General features: G+C 52.2%; 1 protein-coding gene across 1 annotated transcript; it reads left to right on the top strand.

The window, feature by feature from the left end:
• Positions 1-275: 275 nt before the first annotated feature.
• On the top strand, positions 276-20,437 carry TRPV4 (transient receptor potential cation channel subfamily V member 4). The gene is made up of 15 exons (XM_056859219.1): positions 276-652; positions 3,143-3,315; positions 4,302-4,454; positions 5,989-6,129; positions 7,162-7,460; positions 9,355-9,534; positions 9,873-10,031; positions 11,735-11,827; positions 12,889-12,962; positions 15,114-15,279; positions 15,782-15,848; positions 16,905-17,221; positions 17,473-17,600; positions 18,777-18,898; positions 20,277-20,437. The coding sequence occupies exons 1-15, from the start codon at positions 276-278 to the stop codon at positions 20,435-20,437; spliced, it is 2,610 nt and encodes an 869-aa protein (XP_056715197.1).
• The last annotated feature ends 2,086 nt before the right edge of the window (positions 20,438-22,523 follow it).

Raw genomic sequence — 22,523 nt, 5'->3', positions numbered from 1 at the left:
GGAATGTATCATCCACCCCCCCCCCGCCAATACAAAAGGTCTGGCTGTGACCTGCCTGGAATGTGGGGGGGGGGTAATTGAGAGATTGCTTCTGAGCATGTGCAGAATTGCTTATCACATTGGAAGGTTTCCTGGTACAGCTTCACGGCTGGCTGAAGCCCTGGTAGTGACCGATTAGGTGCCGCCCCTCCGCAATGCCCTTCTACCTGACCCTTGGTTCCTTTCCTTTCCTCCCAGGCCAGCCACGATACAGCGAGTCCCTCATGCCAACTGCCATGGCGGATTCTGAGGATACCCCTCAACCCACTCCCAGCGAGGCCAGTGAGACCCCAGGCGACGAAGCTTCCCCACAGAACGAGGGCTTCCCCCTCTCGTCGCTGGCCAACCTCTTTGAGAGCGAGGACGGTTCTTCCTTGGCAGATGCTGCCCGGAGCCCGCCAGGGTTGGGGGATGGCAAGCAGAACCTGCGGATGAAATTCCACGGGGCTTTCCGCAAGGGGGTTCCTAACCCGATGGACCTGTTGGAATCCACCATCTACGAATCGTCAGTTGTGCCGGGGCCCAAAAAGGCCCCCATGGACTCCCTCTTTGACTATGGCACGTACCGCCATCACCCGACCGACAACAAACGGAGACGCAAGAAAGTCCTGGAGTGAGTATGGAGCCCGTCGTTCCCGGAGGTGGGCATGGGGCCCTTGCTAGGGCTAGGAGAGAGGCTGGCCGCATGTGCAATTTTGGGTCCTTTATAACAGGATCAAAATGCACTGCAGGACTGAAGAATGCCTGAAGAGTATTTCCCTGTGGATTATTATTTAAAAAAAAAAAAAAACCTGCCATGTAGGAAAACACACAAGGTGGTCATCTCTGTAATGTTGAAGGGTCTCATCAGGTCCAAGATGCATAAGAAACATAAGAAAGGCGCTGCTGGATCAGGCCAAGGTCCATCAAGTCCAGCAGTCTGTTCACACAGTGGCCAACCAGGTGCATGCATTCCAGAGGTGATGCTTGGCTCTACGCACTGGCTTCTTACTCTTCGGCCCTTCCGTTTGTCAAGCACAGGGATGGAAAACACTCTCAAAAGCAGCTTTCTGTGGTTCCCATTACAAAACAAACGTGTTAAAGAATCAGTATTTCCAGGGCAGGATCCCTTGCAAGGGCTGCCATGTGAGAATGCTTTTACATGCCATGCAAATATCCAAGGGAGGTGCTACCTTGGGATTTGTTTCCTTTTTTATCTCAACAAGGACCCAAAGTGGCTTACATCGTCGTCCTTCCATTTTATCTTCACAACAACCCTTTGACGTAGGCTAGGCTGACCATGTGTAACTGGCCCAAGATCACCTAGCAAGCTTCTATGGCACAAGTGGGCATTTGAACCTGGGTCTGTGACACTCTGCGACACCCCACTGGCTCTCATTTTCCTGTCTCAGAAGTACTTGTATGAATGGGCCTGGTTTGGGAAGTTTGCTCATTCTTGAAGGGAGCACATTACGGTATGATCATAACAGGACTGGGGGTGCCCCACTTGCCGCACTTACTGAGATGGGTAGTTGGTCTCCCCCATGGCCTTTTGGCAAAGGTGCATATGGGGACCCTCCACCCACCGTCAGTGTTTGAGAGCTGCGTGATGTGAGGATTGAGCGTTCGTGAGCATATGAAGAGTGTTTTTTCCCTGTTGCCTCTGAAAACCCCCATGTTGATGCTGTAGCACATGGGTTCCTAGTGGTGTGTGCGATACTTCCAGGCACTTAGCCCTGGGGTACCTCTGGGGTACCAGTGTGGTGTAGTAGTTAAGAGCGGTGGACTCTAATCTGCAGAACCGGGTTTGATTCCCCACTCCTCCACATGAGTGGCGGAGGCTAATCTGGTGAACTGGATTTGCTTCCCCACATCTCCACATGAAGCCAGCTGGGTGACCTTGGGCTAGTCACAGTTCTCGCTGAACTCTCTCAGCCCCACCCACCTCACAAGGTGTTTGTTGTGGGGAGGGGGAGGGAAGGCGACTGTAAGCCAGTTTGAGACTCCTTAAAAGCAGAGAAAGTCGGCATATAAAAACCAACTCTTCTTCGTCATCTTCTTCACTGCCAGACCTTTGCTCACCCTTAGTGATGTGACTGTGTGGGTGTGGTCCTGAGGTGCCATCCGTGCCCGCCCTGTTCCCCCTTCAAAGAGCCCTCTGTGCCATTTCCCAGCCGTGGAGGCACTCAGAGGCTGGCTTGGCTCGTGGGGAGGGAGGGAGGGAGGTGAGCTCACCGGGCTGAGTGGCCTGATTCAGGAATGGGCCTCCTTCCCCCCCCCCCGCCCCCATGTCGGGGACCCTGTCTGGCCACAGGGAAGAGCTGCTTCCTCGTCTTTCCAGTTCCTTCTTGGGAGAGGAGGCCAGCAGGAAAAGAAATGCATCCATCGAGGGCTTCATCTGGCCTCGTGCAGTTTGGGGGGAAGTGGCCGGAGAACCCTGATTAAATACTTGAACCCGGGGTCTTTGGCACTCTCAGCATGACAAGGCGGGGTCCTAGGCTTGCTAACTTCCAGGTGGTGGCTGGGGATCTCCCGCTATTACAACTGATCTCCAGCCGATAGAGATCAGCTCACCTGGAGAAAATGGCCACTTTGGCAATTGGACTCTATGGCATCGAAGTCCCACCCCTCCCCAAAGTCCTCAGGCTCTGCCCCAAAAATCTCCAGGTGTTTCCCAACCCGGAGCTGGCAATCCTATGGGGTGGCCAGGCCACGGGTAGGTTGCAGGTTGGCAGCCTGGGGCTAGAAGCCTGAGTGTCGGCTTGCCAGGGTGTGCCCAGTCTTGGTGCCTGTGCGGGGAAGCTGAGTTCCACCTGGCAAAACCTTGGGCCGGCCCTCCTGCGACTGGGGGTGGTGGTTGCTGACTCTTGTTGCCAGCCAGGTTTCACGGTTTGAGTGCCAACTAGGATTTGAGAGACCTAGGTTTAGATCCCCATTCAGCGGCGAAGCTTGCTGGCCAGCCTTAGGCTACTCACAGTTTTCTGCCACGGCTGCCTCACAGGGTTGTTGTGAGGATCAGATGGAGGAAGGGGAAATGATGTGTGTCACCCTGAGCTCCTTGAAGGAGTGTCAGAATAAGAAGGCTGTCGTTTGGTTTTATCAGTCTCCTCCTCCTCCTCCCCAGGAAGAAGCCCCCCAGCACAAAGGGTCCTGCGCCCAACCCACCCCCCATCCTCAAGGTGTTCAACCGGCCCATCCTTTTCGACATTGTCTCCCGAGGATCCACGACAGACCTGGACGGCCTCCTCCCCTTCTTGCTCACTCACAAGAAGCGCCTGACAGACGAGGAGTTTCGAGGTGGGTGCAGGCGTGGGGCTTGGTGGGCACAGCTGGGTGCAGTGGCCCTGCGTGTGGGGCGGAGGATGGTGGGGTTGTGTTGAAAAGACAGCATGGTGCAAGAGATGCTGGCTTTGTGGGGCATCATCTCTTCTACCTTCAGGAGTGAGAATTTGAATGAATTTACTAGGGAAATGCAAGCAGGTGGTGGGGCACTGGGGGACAGCAGTAAAACAGGTTAGGGGTGAACAGGATAATGCTGGAGGGAGGGGTAGCCCCTGGACATGGGGGGTCTCTCTCAGAGCTTTCTTCAGAGACTGAAAATACTTTAAAGAGATTTCTATAAGAGATTGCCACACGTGGTCTGTCTGCTTAACCCACGTTCCCTTCTGATTAAGCAGGTTTGCAAGCTTTGTTCTAAAATCTGCAACACCTCTTTGACTAAAGCCATTTCCCTGGCATAGTATACTATGGGAAGCCATGTTAATTTGATGTGTCAGAGCATGACGGTGTAAATCTGGTCAGGGGAGGAGGGACAGTACCAAACGTTACCATCTACAAATGAGACGTTCTTATCAAATAGAAAGGGGTGGATCAGAAACTGAAGAGAAAAATTCCAGTAATGACATTAACACACACACACCCCAAAAAAATTCCTCTCTCAAATCCCTTTCAGCTCCCTTAAAACTACTGCTTGTCTTCTGCCTTAGATTGCCGCAGGCATTCCTTTCATGATGTCTTCTGTGGTCAATGAGGACTAGGAAGCTGCGTTTAAAAACAAATAAAACGCTGAGAAGGAGAAACGCACTAACTGTGCCCTCCTTACATGTGTGCGTTTGAGAAATGCAGCCAGTCTTAGAGCAGCTGGTAGTGCCCGGCAAGTGTGCAGAAAAATAGCACTTCGTGCATGCTCAGTGCAAATGCAAACCACACCCTGCAGGATGGCTGTCTTGAAGCCATTACCTTGCCAACCTCCACTCCTTGTGTGTCCCCCCACCCCTGCCAAGAACCCTCCACGGGGAAAACCTGCCTCCCCAAGGCGCTGCTGAACCTGAACAGCGGCAAGAACGATACCATCCCGATGCTGCTGGACATTGCCGAGAAGACGGGCAACATGCGGGAGTTCATCAACTCGCCCTTCCGAGACGTCTACTACCGAGGTAGGAGATCCATCCGGGCCAGGCAGGGATCAGGAGTTGGGCAAAGGTGGATGTGGCCACCAGAGCCCCTTCCCCGGGGCTGAAACTCCCCCAATCCCATCATAAAATTCTGCCTCACATGGCAAAGATGTGTGTGTGTTTTAAGTGCCATCAAGTTGCTTCCGACTCCTGGCAACCCTATGAATTAATGTCCCCCAAAACGTCCTGTTCTTAACAGCCTTGCTTAGGCCTTGCAAACTGAGGGCTGGGGCTTCCTTTGTAGAGTCCATCCATCTCTGGTTGGGTCTTCCTCTTTTCCTGCAGCCCTCAACTTTTCCTAGCATGACTGTCTTTTCCAGTGACTCTTCTCATAATGTGACCAAAGTATGACAGCTTCAGTTTAGTTATTTTAGCTTCTAGGGTCAGTTGAGGCTTGATTTGATCTAGAATCCACTGATTTGTTTTTTTGGCAGTCCATGGTATCTGTAACACTCTCCTCCAACACCAACTTTCACACCCATGCATAGTAATAGGGAATACTGTGGCATGAATTAACTGGATTTGGTGGCCAGTGACACATCCTTACACTTCAGAATCTCTTCTAGCTCCTTCATGGCTGCCTTTCCCAGTCTCCATCTCCTTCCACTCCTGAATTCTGAAAGGTTGTGACGATTAAGGTCACCTGCCCAGGTCTACTTCTTTTGCTGCTGCTAGCCAAGGGGAGGAGGGCTGAAGACCCCCCACACAGAGGTCAGCGAAAGCCCTGAGCCTTGCAGCCTCACTCACTCCAGTCTGGTTTTCGGCCTGAGGGGCTAGACACCTGGGGGGCTTGTTTGTTTTTAAACGAAAGCCGAGATTGCCACTGTGTTGAATCCCTAATTGCTGTTTGAGTGCAGCTAGATTTGAGCCCAGTAGCACCTTAGAGACCAACAAGATTTTTGGGGTGTGAGAGTCAAAGATCCCTTCGTCAGATACGAGCCGGAACAGAGATCCTTGAGTCCTTATATCCTGGTCTGAAAGTGGGAGGGGTGTTGCAAAGAACAGTCAGGAGGCAGAGGTATGATGCAAAATGTAATCAGCTTGATTAGAGAAGAGGGGAAATGCTTAGGGGCAGAAAATTAGCATCTGTTGTGAGATAAGAATCCTATATCCCTATTCAGCGGGAATGGGGGAGGGTCCATTGTTTTGAACTTGTGAATGAATTCAAATTCAGCAATCTCCCATTGTAACTTCCCTTTGAAGCTTCTCTGTTTGAGGACTGCCACTCTTAGGTCAGCAATGGAAGGTCCTGGAAGATTAAAATGTTCTCCCGCTTGTTTTTGAGTGGTGTGGTTTTTAATGTCAAATTTATGTCTGGTTTATGTCCAGCGCGATGGACAGACCAACACTGTTCCCCTCTGAAACTATCTTCATGTATATGTGAAGAATCGCGAGGAGATGTGGGTGGGGCTGGCAGCAGACCTGGTGGGAAAGGAGAGGAAGAAGTGGGGTGGGGGGGCAGCCTGGCTGAGAAACGGGGCTCGGGAAAAGCGGTGTGGGTTGTGTCCCCCTGCAGGGCAGACGGCTCTGCACATAGCCATTGAGCGGCGGTGCAAGCACTACGTGGAGCTGCTCGTGGAGAGAGGGGCTGACGTCCATGCGCAGGCCAGGGGCCGGTTCTTCCAGCCCAAGGATGAGGGCGGTTACTTCTACTTTGGTGAGTAGAAGAGAAGCGCTCGGGGCCCTTGGGAATGTGCCACGTGGCAATCTCTGCACCCTGCTGGTGGGGTTGGGGCCAGAGCTGGTGCGGCACAGCAATTTAGATGTGAACCACAAACTCCCTAGTCAGAATGTGCCTTTTGCCACAGACTCATGCCCTGGCTCTAGACATGGCACTCCCCATCTGCAGCACTGGTCTGCCTTGCAGGGCAGTGGCAAGGATGGTGGCGATCATGTCCGAGAAGATCCTTGAACGCTGAAAGTGCCCTGTGAACCCTCAGGGACAGGGATGCTGTGTTGATGGTGGGGAAGCAACAGAGGGGGACGGAGGAAGAAGGAGGAGGAGGACTTTCTCTACCACTTAAGGGAGACTCAAACCGGCTTACAATCACCTTCCCCTCCCCACAACAGACACCCTGTGAGGTAGGCGGGGTTGAGAGAGCTCTAAGAGAGCTGTGACTAGCCCAAGGTCACCCAGCTGGCTTCATGTGCAGGAGTGGAAAAACCACCCGGTTCACCAGATGAGCCTCCACAGCTCATGTGAAGAAGTGGGGAATCAAAGCCGGTTCCCCAGATTAGAGTCCACCGCTCCAAACCACTTCTCTTAACCACTACATCACACTGGCTCTGGAGAGGCAAGGTGTGCAAGAGGGCTGTGAGCATGAATGTTGGCTTATTGTGGGGGGAGGGCACTGAACATTCAGGGGTTCAGCCAAAGACTCAGCAGAGAAGGCTGGTCTTAAGGGAGAATCGGGAGGAAGAGAAAAGATCATGTTCACAGGAAGAGTTCTTGGGGCAGTGAGGGAGAAGGGCAGAGGTTTCCTCCACCGTGCACCTTTTCCCAACTGACTAATGGTCTCTCACGGGGTGGGAAAGCTCCAGACATCTGCAGTGGGCTACCCTGGATGTGTCCGGTCACCGGTCCAGGGCTCAGTCTGCTGCGGCACACAGTGGCTTGAAGAAGCATCCTACAAGGGTGTCTCCTGTCTTCAGGGTGCCTTCCATGTCTCTCTTGCCCTCTCCTGCCCAGGTGAGCTGCCCCTCTCCCTGGCAGCCTGCACCAACCAGCCGCACATTGTCCAGTACCTGACAGAGAATGCGCACAAGCAGGCCGACCTGCGGCGCCAGGACTCGCGCGGCAACACGGTTCTCCACGCCCTGGTGGCCATCGCGGACAATACGCGCGAGAACACTAAGTTTGTCACCAAGATGTATGACCTGCTGCTGATCAAGTGTGCCAAGCTCTTCCCCGACACCAACCTGGAGGCCCTGCTCAACAACGACGGCCTCTCGCCCCTCATGATGGCTGCCAAGTCCGGCAAGATTGGGGTGAGTCCGACAGGCTGGGAGAGAGGGGAGGGGAAGCCAGTGGCATTGCTGGGGCCAGCCCCTGAACAGCTGCCCCACCGTGTCCCTTGGGGCCAAGGTGAGAAAATAAGGGGAAGGGCCGTAGCTCAGTGGTAGATCATCTGCCTGGCATGCAGAAGGTCCCAGGTTCAATCCCCGGCATCTTTAGTTAAAGAGACTAGGCAAGTAGGCGATGTGAAAGACCCCTGCCTGAGACCGTGGAGAGCTGCTGCCGGTCTGAGTAGACAATACTGACTTTGATGGACCAGGGTTCTGTTCAGCATAAGGCAGCATCATGGGTGTTTGAGGGGGCATGGCTCAGTGATAGAGCATCTGCCTGGAATGCAGAAAGTCCCATGTTCAATCCCCAGCATCTCCAGGACTAGATAGTAGATGATGCAAAAGACCTCTGCCTGAGACCCTGGAGAGCTGGTGCCAGTAAGAGTAAACAATACTGACCTCGATGGACCAAGGCTCTGATTCAGTGTCAGGCAGCTTCATCTGTGCCCGTGTAAGCTCCTGTCCTTGTGCCCTTTGGTTGTCTGACAGCCCCGGCGAGACCTTTGTGTGCTGGTGGGTTCTCGCTGCATTGGCATTAACTCTCACACAATTGCTTCTCTTGACTTTAAAAAGCTCTCGAGGTGGCAGGCCAAAGATCGTGGGTCCACAGATTGTGTGGGTTCATAGAAAAATTCCAAAAATAACAGTCCTGCTATGCCTTTTCATTAGGACTGCTCATAATATCACAAAACTGCGAGCAAGTATTGGAGTTCCCCACAACACAAAATAAAATAAATAGGGGGAGGGAGAAGCAGCTGTTTCATGGAGTGATGGAGGAGCTCCTGGTCTGTGCTTGGTTCAGCTTTTAGTCTGTGTGGCAAACTCGTCTGGATTGTCTGGTGCTGGGTATGAAACAAGCACAAGTAGCACTGGATCAAAAGAGCTTCCGCCTAGACATTAGGAAGAATTTTTTAACTGTTAGAGCGGTTCCTCAGTGGAACAGGCTTCCTTGGGAGGTGGTAAGCGCTCCTTCCCGGGAGGCTAGATGGCCATCTGTCAGCAACCTTAAGCAAATGATGAGAGGGAGGGCATCTTGGCCATCTTCTGGGCATGGAGTAGGGGTCACTAGGGGTGGGGGGTAGGTGTGAATTCCCTGCATTGTGCAGGGAGGTGGACTAGATGACCCTGGTGGTCCCTTCTGGCTCTATGATTCTAGAGGTGGCTGGAGCAGAGAACCAAAGGGAAATAAAGTTAATTCTGCAATTAGTTGGATCTCTCCTTAACATTAATTGGAGCACACAGATCTCTCCCTTGCAAAAAGCGGAGAAGATGGAAGACAAGGCAGTCCTCACAATTATGGGATGGTGGGAGAGCTGATGGGAGCTGCTGGGGAAACTGAGGTGGTGGCATCCCCTGGTGGCAGGTGGCAGTATTCCAGGTATGGTCCACCTCGGCCAGTTCTCCAAAGTCTCAGGCAAAGAGATTTTTCCACAGATCCTTTTTCAACTGCAGATGCTGGAATCCAGGCTGCATGCAAGCAAATCCAGTTTCTAAAACACAAATCTTCAGGACCTTCTCCAGCTATAAATGCTAAGGTTTAAGTTTTTAAAAATTGCTAAGCATGATTAAAAACTCCACCAAGCAACTTGGAAAGGTGCACAGAAGAGAGGGCTGGCCACCCGCAGAGCAAATGTTCCAACCCGCTTCACCTCTCTCCTGCCCTTTCCTGCTCCACCTTTTGTGAGCCCTGGTTCCTGCCCCTCCCACGTCAGTCCAGTCGGATTTGGGTCGCTGCTATTCCCAGTCCTGACCTTGGGGCTTGGCCTGCCCAGACGTGCCCCGCCTGACCCCGCGTCCCCTCCCCTCCTGCCTGCAGATCTTCCAGCACATCATCCGTCGTGAGATCAAGGATGAAGACGCCAGGCACCTCTCCCGCAAGTTCAAGGACTGGGCCTACGGACCTGTCTACTCCTCGCTTTATGACCTGTCCTCCTTGGACACGTGCGGTGAGGAGGTGTCCGTGCTGGAGATCCTGGTCTATAACAGCAAGATCGAGGTGAGTCCAGGGTGAGGAGAGCGTTCCTTGCTGGGCTGTAACCGCTTCTGCAGAAGTTTGCTCTGCTTTCCTGGTTCCTGTTGTATGGAAGGTTATTCTCTTTTTGTTCACTGTGGGGAAAGTCTGTGGCTCAGTGGCAAAGGGTCTGCTTGGCACGCAGAAGGTCCCAGTTTCAATCCCTGGCATCGCCATTTAAAGGGATCTGGTGGTAGGTAGGTGATGTGAAAGACCTCTGCCCAAGAACCTGGAGAGCCACTGCCAGTCTGAGTAGACAATACTGACTGTGATGGTCTGAGAGGGCAGCTTCATGTTCGCTGTGTCTGCTGCTCTCCACCCAGAATCGCCACGAGATGCTGGCCGTGGAGCCGATTAATGAACTCCTGCGGGACAAGTGGCGCAAATTTGGGGCGGTCTCGTTCTACATCAGTGTCGTCTCCTATCTCTGTGCCATGGTCATCTTCACCCTCGTGTCCTATTACCGTCCACTGGAGGGCATCGTGAGTATCCACTGAACCCAGGATGTGGTGAGGGATGCCCAGTGGGGAAATGAGGCCCCAGGAAAGTCCATCTTTGCCCCCCCTGGATCTTAGAAGCTTCTTTGCTAAACTGGTCAAGAAGCCAGACATCCAGCCAGTAGGCCCCTGCCCTCTTCTGCTCCAGGATGGTTCTCTTGCAGATGTAAACCTTGGTCAGCTTGTAGCTGGAGCATTAAGGGCTGAACTGCATGTGCGAATGGACAGATGTAGGAAGCTCCTATCTCCACTTCCAATGCAGTACTTGAAAATGTGGTCAGTCCGCGTACTAGCCCTGTTCGCAAATTACAGTGAATGCACGTACACTCCATGTACTTTCTTTTTCTTTATATGTGCATTGAGTAGCTTTCAGGTTACGTTCAGTGCATGTACAGCTCAATGTATGGGCTACACCCCACATTTATCCGGGTGCTGGTCCCCCGTTTGATTTGAAAAGTGAATGTGTGTCAGTTCTCTTACAAGTAGATTTTTGCATGTTCGTGCATTCATAGCAATGTGTGAACAGGGCTATTGTAATCAAGTCTACAGACTGCAAGAGGATAAACGCACACTTGTGTGTTGGACCTGGGCTGCCCCACTCAGTTCTAATCTACAAGCCACCCTTCACCTTGGGCCAGTGATTAAGAAAGCCTGAACAACCTTATAGAATTGTTGTGGCGAGCCCTGTATGCTGCCCAGAGCTTCCTACAGGTAGGGTGGGATAAAAAATGTGACAGGATTGGTGTCGCACCCATCAAGGGCAGGGCCTGTCTAAGACCCAGCTCTCAGTCTTGCTATATTCCCAAGGGCTAAAAATGTCTGGAAGAGCTCCGTGGCCCAGACGGGGTAAGCTGCAGTACTGCAGTCCCAAGCTCTGCTCACACATTGGGATGTGACATCACCCCATGGGTCAGGAATGACCTGGTGTTTACACAGGGGACCTTTACCTTTAAAAATGTCTGGGGAGTGGGTGCGAATCTTCTTCCTTTTAACAAGAGGTGGATGTGTGTCAGCTTTGGGACAAGAGGCTTTACATTCAAAGCACACAAGCAATTAATTTGCAATTTTGAACAGAGCCTTAATCAGTTCAGGCACTTTGGAAGTCTAATAGGCACCTAACTGCCAGGTTTCTTACCAGTATGGTAGTGAATTGGGACCACCCACAGATGAAAAAGATGGTGGTTGATGCGTATTGTTTGTGAGATGGGGGGCTGAATGCTGGCTAAATGATCCCCAGGCTTGCAGACTCATAAGGGGGTGAGTGGAGGGGGGAATCTCCTCTCTTACTGTATGATTGAAGTCCTGGCCAGATGAGGCTGGTTTCAGGCAAATCAAATGAAGTGTCTTTTCTGCTTCCTAATTAACTTGCAGAACCCAACGGCCACTGGGTGGTCAAGAGAGCCCCAAACACGTGTGACCTGAATGAAGGGACAGAGAAACATGAGGAAGATCTATCTAGCCAAGGATAGAACCTCCATGATCAAGGGCAGGGTACCTCAGACTAGCACAGGATGATTTTCAGCCTGCCAGACGTTTGTGAACTCCTCTGGAGGCTCTGCCTGGGAAGATGGAGCCAGGGTGGCCATTCTCACATTTAAGAGCCATTGATCACTTGGGGCCTCTGGGAATTATGGGGCAGGAGGTGGTCATTTGGGGTGGCTTCTCAGTTCTCTCTCTTTTCCCTGTAGCCCCCGTACCCATACATCACCACCACAGACTACCTGCGTCTGGCTGGGGAGATCGTCACGCTTTTCACGGGGGTCCTCTTCTTCTTCACTAATGTGAGTGTGAACAAAACCTGCCTGCCATGACGGCACCGGCGTCTGGGCGCCTCTCTGTGTAGAAGGCAACTTCCCTTCTCCTTACCAGGAGAGATTCTGCCCTTCCATCAGTCTCCCAGTCCCCTGGAGCACGTGGCAACCCATTTCTCTTTCCTCTTGGTGGCTTCTTTCCCCCTCAAGGTACCCTCCCATCACAGCCCTGTCCCACCCCACACAGTGCACTGCCTCCCATTTGATCATTTGCTCTTGGGTGCAGCCCCCCCCGGCAAGCCTTGGCACCCTCATGCCACCTGGCTTGCCAGCCATGCCATAGCCCACCTTCTGCAGGGAAACAGAGAATGAGGAATGCCATTGTCTGAGGATGACATCTCTCTCTTTTTTGAGAAACAGCAAGATTTTAATCCTTCTGATTCCAGAGATACTAATGCAGAGGTGTGGCAAATTCTCTGACGCTCGAAAGGGCCCTGAGCAGGCAGCCCAGGCCTTGGAGGAGAGGAGTTTTTTCATGCTGTCCAAACCCCCAACGGTGGTAACAAGGGCAGAAGATGATCGTGCCAGAGGAGCCCAGAGACTCAGTTCCTCGGTCACCATCACTGAATCCAGCTCTGTGTGGTTCCCTTCATGCAGCAGCCACAGCCCAAGAGGCTCACTAGCTTGCTAGTCACCTAGGCCTGATTCCAACACCAGTAATCAAGCATCCCTATCCTTTCTCTTGAAACCTCTCAAGCCACCTGGACAGGTGACCGAGGAAGGTTCTAAACAGAGAATACAGCTGCCCCAGCAATGGCCTCCAGAGCTCCCTGGTTGGGAGTCCCTTCCTGAAATCAGACTTCCCTTGGCTTAGACCTCTTCTGGCCTGTTCTGTTCACAGGGGAGAGAGCTCCCCTCTTCTCGTTTGTCTGAAAGCCCTCAGCACGCGTCCATGCTCCTCCATCTCCTCTTTAAGCTGCCTCCATTCCTTGGTCCCGTCTTCAGAGCTGTACCTTCCCTGAGGATCGTGGCCATCCTTGAAGCTTTCCTTGGCTTCCCGGTCAACCAGAACCTCTTCTCTTCTTCCCTAGGTCAAGGACCTCTTCATGAAGAAGTGCCCTGGGGTCAATTCCTTCTTCATTGACGGCTCCTTCCAGCTACTCTAGTGAGTACCCGAGAGTGGTCCCTGGAGAACAGGGTGGGGGCGGTGGCTTGCCACCTGGGGTGCAGCAAAAGTTTATCATTGCTCAAGCTGGGGAACTCAGAAATTCAGGAGGGGGGGTTGAATCCCACCCCCACACTGAGAGCTGGTGTGGTGTAGTGGATGCCGTGTTGGACTAGGATCCTGGGAGACCCAGGTTCAAATCCCAACTTCTACCATGAGTGACCTTGGGCCTGTCACAAACTCTCAGCCTTGCCTACCTCACAAGGTTGTTGTTGTTGCGAGATAGTGGGGGAGGGGAGAAGGCAGTTCTAAGCCACTTTGAGTCAAAACTGGGAAGGAAAAGCAGTATATAAATAAATAAATGCACACTGCTCCCCTTGGTCTTCCCAGCCCTTTTCTCTCCCTACCCCTTTCCCGCTCTTTATTTATTTAGATATTTCTACAACACTTTTCTCCCCAGTGGGGGCCCAGAGCAACTTACAATATTATTTGCCCCTTCCCAAGTTTATCCTCACAACAACCCTGTAAGGTATGTTAGACTGAGAATGAGTGACTAACCCAAGGTCATCCAGTGAACAGCCATGGCTGAGCTTTCTCTTCCCCTCCCATTTTGACCCCCCACCACACACACACTTTCTCTCCCTCCCCAGGCTGAAGTCATGGTGGAGTTGCATAGGCTCGAGATCTACTGCCTTGTTTGCTAGGCAGCCACACACTGCTGATTCTTTCAAGATTCTGCGAGATCTGGCATTCTTTGTTTGGGAGAGTTAAAAACTCCCATCGTTATTATTATGTTTTGGGATTTTCCTGCAAACCTGGATTCTTCCAGATTAGCAGACCATCCTCCTATCCAGATTAGCAGACCATCCTTTTATCTGTGCATGACCTTATCTTGCATACTGTTTGATCTGCACTTTGGGGCCATGTTCAGAATTAGATAAATTAACAGATGACGTCCTATGCTTGGAGAAAGAAGCTTTTAACTTGGAGGGCTGTACTCCTGCCCATCCCAAATACAACTCTGTCTCTTCGGCTTACAGAATTAGCAAGATGGAGCCTCCCTGTTCAGAGGCAGCCTACCTCTATCAGGTGCTGGGGACAGGGAGGGGTTCTTGTTATCTTGCCCTGCTGGCAAGTTTCCAGAGGCATCTGTCAGAAGACTGCATGAAACATGATGCTGGGTGGGAGGGGGCTTTGGTTGGACCCTGCGCTGTTGGCTAATTCTCACATTGCATTGTCTTTAAGATACAGGTAGGGGCCGTGTGTGTGAGAGAGAAAGATTAGAAATATGTCCTTGTAGATCCCCTATGAGTCTGGCACACAGCAGGCCAGGCGTATGGTCAAGGCCCGTACCTGTGGCCATCTTCAGCCCATTTCCCAGGATGCTGCTTAGGGCCCCACATGCAGGGCCAGCTTCCTCCGCCAAAATGTTGGGCTTTTGTTTTAAGGGAAAAACTGGCAAGATGAGGCTCCAAAGACCCCTCTAACCCTGACACAGGAATGAACACAGAGTTCTTCCCCTTCTCCACCCCTCTCCCTTTCCTTTCTTGCCCCCCTTCTGCCAGAGACCAATCCTCTGATCCTCTGGCAAGCAGTGTGCCCATGTGTTGTGCTCTAGAAAGCATGACTACCGGCAGCGCCTCGGCACGTTCTTTGGGGGCTTGGCTTTCCTCAAGACAAACCACTTATGGCACATTGGGACGGGTCTGCTCTGCCAAGAAAGTAGGAAAATCTTCAAAATCCCCACTGAGCGTGGCCAAGGCTTCAGGCATGCCTGAAACAGCATGCCAGGGACACTCATAGATTGTCTTTCTCTGAATTTGTTCGGGCCGAAGTGCCCTGTTTCTGCCTTCTGCTGTTCCAGCCCATGAAAGAGTACAAACCACAAGGGCAGATGGCAATTTATGAATTTATGAATGAGGTGGCAATTTATGAATGAGGAGGTTTCAAATTGGGGATTTCCTCACCAATCGGGGTGCTCAAAAGACATGAGGGTATTTTTGCCTGTCTCATACGTGGCGTGGGGGCTTACCTATTGCACAAGCAGCCATTTGCTCAAAGGGTATAAAAGCCCCCCCATCTCCTGCATGGGCCAGCAGCCCCCCTGCCAGCTCCGGGCAAGCTCTGACCTTTCCCCATTGTTGCCTTCAGCTTCATCTATTCGGTCCTGGTGCTGGTCGCAGCTGCTCTGTACCTGGTGGGCATCGAGGCCTATCTGGCCGTCATGGTCTTTGCGCTGGTGCTGGGCTGGATGAACGCGCTCTACTTCACCCGGGGCCTCAAGCTGACGGGGACATACAGCATCATGATCCAGAAGGTCAGGGGGCTCAGGCCAGGGTGGCATGGAGATGCACACAGGGCTGGGCTGGGCCCCTCAACAGAATGGTCCTGGGGCATCCTTCAGAGCTAGGGTTGCCAACCTCCAGGTACTAACTGGAGATTTCCTGCTCTTACAACTGATCTCCAGCCAATAAGAGATCAGTTCACCTGGAGAAAATGGCCACTTTGGCCAATTGGACTCTATGGCATTGAAGTCCCTCCCCTCCTCAAACCCTGACCTCCTCAGGCTCCATCCCAAAAATCTCCCATCGGTGGCAAAGAGGGACCCAGCAACCCTATTCAGAGCCATGCTGACTGAATGGGTGGCTGTTCCAGGAAGGACAACCAGACAGGGGCTGCCTGTGATGGGCAGGGTCTGCAGCCCAGCGGGGGTTATGCGGAGGTCCCTGGTTCCATCCCTGTGTGCTGGGGGTCCTGGTTTTTCAAGGCCCTCCGGATGTCTGGGGATGCTGATGGGGCTGCCTCGTCTCTGATTACAGATCCTCTTCAAGGACCTTTTCCGGTTTCTGCTCGTTTACGTGCTTTTCATGATCGGCTATGCGTCAGGTAAAACAGCTGGGGTAGGCCTGCTGGGTTCGGTAGGTTTCAGTCTCAGAACGGTGGTGCTTCTCCTAGCACAAGGAGTTTTTCTTCCCATCATATGAGGCCCTTGTGAGAGGGGTAAATCCTTGCACCATGAGAAAGTGGCAGTCTGTTAGCAGAATGGATCAGCAGGGAAACACCTCAAAAGAAGGCCCGAAATCCATCAGGGGCTTTACACAATATATTTGTAAAATATAAACTACTGTAGAATACTATGCTTAAATCAATATATCTATTTCCAAACGGTGAATATGATTGATAGAGCCGCAAACTGGGGGGCGGGGGGTTCTCTACAAAGCTGAAGGAAGTCCCAGGACTGCAGACAAATTTGAATTATAAAAATAAAAATATGAGGGGATTAAAACTCCCACAAATGACAGAAACACTTATAGCTTTAAGAAAAGAATGCCCAATGAACTCGCAGTGGCTGTTGGGGGTTGCTCGGCAACCATAACAATTTTGCCAAGCCTTCTCAGCTGAAACAGCCCTAGAAAAGGTCCTGTCCCCCTTCCATTGTTATGTCCCTGAGGACTCGCCAGGGACAGGCCCAGAGCCAACTACCGGAAACTTATTACTCCCTAGGGTTGCCAAGTGCCAGGTGGTGGCAGGCAAACCCCCGCCAATCCACCTGGCCTCCCGCTGACCAGCTGAGGGTCGGTGGGCAATCTGTGCAGGCAGGGACAGGTCACTTCCGGTTCACACCCAGAAGTGCTGCATTGCAAAGGGCCGGTAAAGGCCTGTTGCGATGCGGCACTTCCAGGTGTAAAACGCATCACAAGGGGCCATTTGAGTGGAAAACGGAACGCGCGACCCCCACCCCCCATCACTCCAAAAATCTCCCGTCGAAGAAGAAGAGGTAGCTGGTAAGCCTATTACTCACCCAAATGGGACTGGCCTGGCAGCACAGCTGCCACCATGCGACTCAACTCAACCTTCTGGTCCTTGCGGCTTTGCCTGGTGCTGCGTTGGTCGATGTCACTCACTCACACACACACACACACACCTCTTCTTTTCCTGCAGCCCTGGTGTCTCTGCTGAATCCGTGTCCCAGCACCGTGGCCTGTAATGAAGACCGGCCCAACTGCACAGCCCCCGCCTACCCGTCCTGCCGGGACAGCAAGACCTTCAGCACCTTCCTGCTTGACCTCTTCAAGCTGACCATTGGCATGGGGGACCTGGAGATGATCGAGAATGCCAAGTACCCCGGGGTCTTCGTCATCCTCCTCGTCACCTACATCATCCTGACCTTTGTCCTCCTACTGAACATGTTGATTGCCCTGATGGGGGAGACCGTGGGCCAGGTGTCCAAGGAGAGCAAGCAGATCTGGAAGCTGCAGGTAGAGACGCTGGCGGGGGGGGGGGTGCATTGGAGCTGCTGGAGAATACCTGGAGGGCCTCTCTTGACCGCTTACCACCATTCAAATTCCTCCTTGCCTTGCTGTGAATGGGATTTCTTTGCATCGAGCTGAATTTGCCATGAGATCAGCTCCGAAGCTCTCTTTGGTAGCTGAGGGTTCCTCGGTTGGCTTTTGTGGGTGGGTGGCCATTTTGTCCTTGGCCTAACACTTTCCCTCCCTTTCCCGTACAGTGGGCTACCACCATCTTGGATATTGAGAGATCCTTCCCCGTGTTCGTGAGAAAAGCTTTCCGGTCTGGAGAGATGGTCACTGTTGGAAAAGCCTTGGATGGGACCCCGGACCGGAGGTGGTGTTTCAGGTGGGGATGGTGCGCAGAGGGAGAAGGGGCTACCCCTCCTGGGAGCTATGGGTGTGTCCACCCCACAGTGCTCAAAGTCACACCACAAGGCACCTCTGCCTGCTCCTCACCACCTCAATAAGATTTCCAGCAACCTTTGGCTGTGGAGATATACTGTCTTGGCTGAGGAGGCTTTCTTAAAACACTTGGAAGTGGAGTCTTGAGGACTCGTTCTTAAGACCACGTTCTAGGAGTTTTCTGCCCTCCAATAGACTTGTGGCCTGCCCCCCACCCCGACCCACCGAAGCATCCCAGATGGGTGACCGGCTGTGAAGCTTTGGGGCCATCCTTAACTCAAAAGAGTGGGGTTCTTTGCCAGCATGGTGTAGTGGTTAAGAGCGGTGGTTTGGAGCGGTGGAGTCTGATCTGGAGATCCGGGTTTGATTCCCCTACTCCTTCACATGAGTGGCGGAGGCTAATCTGGTGAACCAGGTTTGTTTCCTCGCTCCTACACACGGAGCCAGCTGGGTGACCTTGGGCAAGTCACAGCTCTGATAGAGCTCTCTCAGCCTCATCTACCTCACAGGGTGTCTGTTGTGGGGAAGGGAAGGTGATTGTAAGCCGGTTTGATTCTGCCTTAAGTGGTAGAGAAAGTCGGCATATAAAAACCAACTCTTCTTCTTCTTTGGGAGCCAGAATGTTTGAGAGCAGCAGCCCCCGAGCCGATGTTTTCAGAGATTCTGTGCACCACCTTGTTGCCATTTTCAGACATTCTTTAGATCACTGGTTCCCAACCAGGGGTCCATGGACCCCCAGGGGTCCGCGAGAACTAAATTAAGGTCCGTGAAACAAAGTTATAAACCCATAATAAATTAATATTTTCAATTAAAAGTTCTCTATTATAAAAATATATATTCAAATATTATTCTAAGTTTAATGTTTAACTAACAGTTATGATTAAAGTTTATTTTCAAATTCTCAGAATTTTTCTTTTGAACCTTGGGGTCCCTGCACCGAACAAAAAAGTCCTAGTGGTCCCTGGTCAAAAAAAGGTTGGGAACCACTGCTTTAGATGAACTCTGTGAGGCCTCGGGATGGGGTGGGGTGTGCGAGGGGTAGGCAACCGGCCTGGCTGGTTTGTCCTGCAGGGCGAGTCCGGCAGGGGTTTTCCTCACTGGCCGGCTCTTCTCTTGCCAGGGTGGATGAAGTGAACTGGTCACACTGGAATCAGAACTTGGGCATCATCAACGAAGACCCCGGCAAGAATGACACCTATCAGTACTACGGATTCTCCCACACCGTGGGCCGATTGCGGAGAGGTGAGGGGCCGGGAATAGCAGTGAAAGATTTGCTCCCCCAGGTTTCTGCTTTCTGCCAGATGGAGCAGGCCTCCAGATTTCACTATGAACAATACTAGGACTAACAACTGTGTTAGGGAATTCCCATTTCCACTGGAGAGAAGAGATCCTGGGAAATATCATTTGGCAGTACTGCTGCCGTGTGGCTTACACAGACTCTCCATTTAGTGCACCAACTAACATTGTTTCAAGCACTGCTTTTGCTTAGCAGACCTGGGGGGCCTGCAATCAAGGCGTGCCTCATGTACACTACCCCTGAAGCAGCCAACACGGAAGTCTAGAATGTGTTAGTATAAGGACTACTTCCTTTTCTGTCGGCGAGCTTTCCCGTTGACATCAGCCGTGGCTGGCGCTGGCATTTTCAACCAGGTGTTTTCCATTTCTGCTGTTGCCCTCTGGGCAGCTGGGGTTACATTTGGCACCAGCCCACCATGCCCCAAGCCCATTGAAGCGGCTGAGCCTCCTGCACATCATGTAGAAAGAGGCCTTTGCGCAGGGCCGTGCCAAGACCCTTTCGCCTTCTCCCCACCTCCTTTTTAACATCCAGCCTAAGGAAGAATTCTGATTAACACAAAAGCCCGCCGTCTAAAAGTGCCAGGTAGAAAGGCAGCTGATGCATTTTATTTAATTAATGTTATTTACAGTCTGCCTTTCTCGCAGGGACTCAAGGCAGATGGCACATAGCGAGTCAGCACAGTCAACCAAATGGGATATTCAACCACCAATGCATTAGGATTTTAGAAGTCTGGAACCACTGTTTTAAATAAATAAACTAATGACAAAATGTTATATGGAGTTGCAGGAGGGGGAAGAGGAGGAATGTAATCAACTGCTGGTATTTGAAACATTTATGATCTGCCTTGCAGGAGTTTAACACTACAATAAATATTCCAGTAAAAAAAAACTCCATTTACTGGTCTAAAGCTGTTATTTTGCTGCTTGGTGGTTGCACAAAAATAAAACACCTCTTGGCATCACTACTACTACTGCTAGTCCACAGCTGTGTAAACCTAGCATTTGGTCAGCTGGTACCTTGAAGGAATCCCGTAGGCAAGGCACAACCACCAAGAAGGCCCCGCCTCTAGCGGCCACCAGTCTTTGTTACAGTTAGGAATGCAACTTTATTTCACTTCCTGTCCCACCTTTCTCAGTGGGACTTAAGTCAGACTTGAGGCAAGGGAGGGGGAAGGCGAGCAGCAAAAAGAATTGTAGCTCTTCCCTCTTGCACGTGTAGCCCCTTCCTGGGCACAGGGGCCTTGCAGAGACTGGAGTGGGGTGGGCGTTCCTCCTTCCATCTTCATGACTGCTGTCTGTCCGTCTGTCTGTCTCTCTGGTGCAGATCGCTGGTCAACAGTGGTGCCCCGGGTGGTGGAGCTGAACAAGAACTCTCCTCCCGATGAGGTGGTTGTACCCTTGGACAGCCTGGCCTCTTCCGCAGCGAACGAGGACCTCAAGCTGAGCTGCCCCCAGAACTGGAGAAAGGAAGACTCCCATATCTGAGGGGAAGGATGAATGCGGACAGGCCGGCCTCTGACATCTGACCAAGCCCTGGAGCCTTGGGGCGCTGTATCCTCAGTGGACAAAGGCCTGTAGAGCGCTCGCTCTGCCTTCCATCCTGTTCACCCATGTGCAGAGAAACAGTCCAGTTTATTGACTTAAACATGGGCAAACAGCATGCTGCACCTTTGCAATAATATCTGCGCCCAACCGTACAGGCAGGAAACCTGCTTTTTAAAAAGGACGCTCTCAGGATGCCATATTTGACCGATGCACAGAAATTGCACCGTTTGTGTGGTTACCAGGCTAGAGTAACTCGGGTGGGGTGGCGATGAGCCAGACGGGCAACAGTGCACCCGATTTTAAATGCATTCCCTGGAAGCCAAGCCAGGACCGTGGGCATTAGCGAGTTCCTCCGCCAAGGACTGTGGCCTTTCTTTCTACACAGAGTCTTTATTTTGCACAAGGTTTTGCTCTGACTATTTATTTAGTAATAAAAATCAAAGTCCCCAGGTGCCTGCCTTTCATTTCCTGGGACCGGGAGATGAGGGTCTCTGTACAGGGAGTGTGGGTTTTGAGAGGTGGCGGCAGCCTGACTCTTTCCAAAGATCCTCCTCCCCCACTGCCTAGCTGCAAGCCACAAGAGGGCAGCACACACCAGCAGATAGCGAGCCACAGACACAGCCTCCGAGGAGGACACAAGAAGAGCCTTGTGGGAGCAGCCCAGCGCTCCAGGTAGTGCAGCATCCTGTTGAACGAGACGGGGCAGGGGGTTCAGGGGGGGGTATGCCCCTTGGCATGAAAAGCAGCCATTCAACAAGAATTCTCTAGCAGTTAGAGCGCTTCCTCAGTGGAACGAGGCTTCCTCGGGAGGTGGTGAGATCTCTTTCCCTGCAGATTTTTAAGCAGAGGCTAGATGGCCATCTGTCAGCAATGCTGATTCTATGACCTTAGGCAGTTCATGAGAGGAGGGCATCTTGGCCATCTTCTGGGCATGGAGTAGGGGTCACTGGGGGTGTGGGAGGGGAGGTAGTTGTGAATTTCCTGCATTGTGCAGGGGATTGGACTAGATGACCTTGGTGGTCCCTTCCAACTCTATGATTCTAGGACATTTGTCCCCTTCCCCAGGTCTGAGCTTGGTGTGGCCCTGGCGAGAGGCAAAGTCTCCCTTCCGCTAAAAGTGGGGGCTCAACCCTTGCTACCACCACCACTGCCTGAGCTTTAGGCCCAGCCAGACATCATTGCCAAGGTTTGGAGTCCACTGAACTGTTCGTTTCTGTTGGAGTAAAAGGCTTTCCCTTGCCCAAAGGCCCAAAATGCTTCTAGCAACAGAGAAAGGTTGGGGCAGGGGTGGGGGCTGTGCCATCATTAGCAAAACATCTGCAGGCTAGAGTAGTCCCCTTGATGGTTACACATCTAAAGTGGAAGAAGAGAATCCTCTGAACTTGGGCAGAGTGCGTTTCCCTCCCAGCAGCCAGCACCTTGTGTACAAAACAAAGCCACATGAACACATGAAGCTGCCTTATACTGAATCAGACCCTCGGTCCATCAGAGTCAGTATTGTCTACACAGACCAGTAGCAGCTCTCCAGGGTCTCAGGCAGGGGTCTTTCCCATCACCTACTTGCCTAGTCCCTTTAACTGGAGATGCCGGAGATTGAACCTGGGACCTTCTGCATGCCAAGCAGATGCTCTACAAACTGAGCCACAGCCAAGGGTACTGCCTGCAATTAACATTCTATCTTCCTTTTAAGACGCACTTGTACAGAAAGAAAGGCGCTAACAGGTCACTCGTACAGAAAGAAAGGTCCGAACAGGTCTTGTCCAGCTGCCTTGCCAGCTGGGCAATAGGTGGCATTGGGCGTTGGGCAGCTCTCTGAGCCTTGCCTTTGCACACTGGACTCCCAGCAGAGGCTTCCAAAGGGCAGGGCAAAGAAAGTGCCCGCAGGAGCCGGGGAGGAAGGAAGGAGCAGCTGGCGGTGGTGATCCGGCTGCTTCCTACACCAGTGAAAGTCAATTACTGTCAGGGTCATAATAGCACTTTGTCACACTTGCACATGACAGGCGCATGGGCGATGATGGAAAGCGGC

Source organism: Euleptes europaea, chromosome 13 (assembly GCF_029931775.1).
Source record: "Euleptes europaea isolate rEulEur1 chromosome 13, rEulEur1.hap1, whole genome shotgun sequence".
NCBI lineage: Eukaryota > Metazoa > Chordata > Lepidosauria > Squamata > Sphaerodactylidae > Euleptes > Euleptes europaea.
Note: the sequence above shows the minus strand (reverse complement) of the source record. Positions and strands in the feature narration are given on the sequence as shown.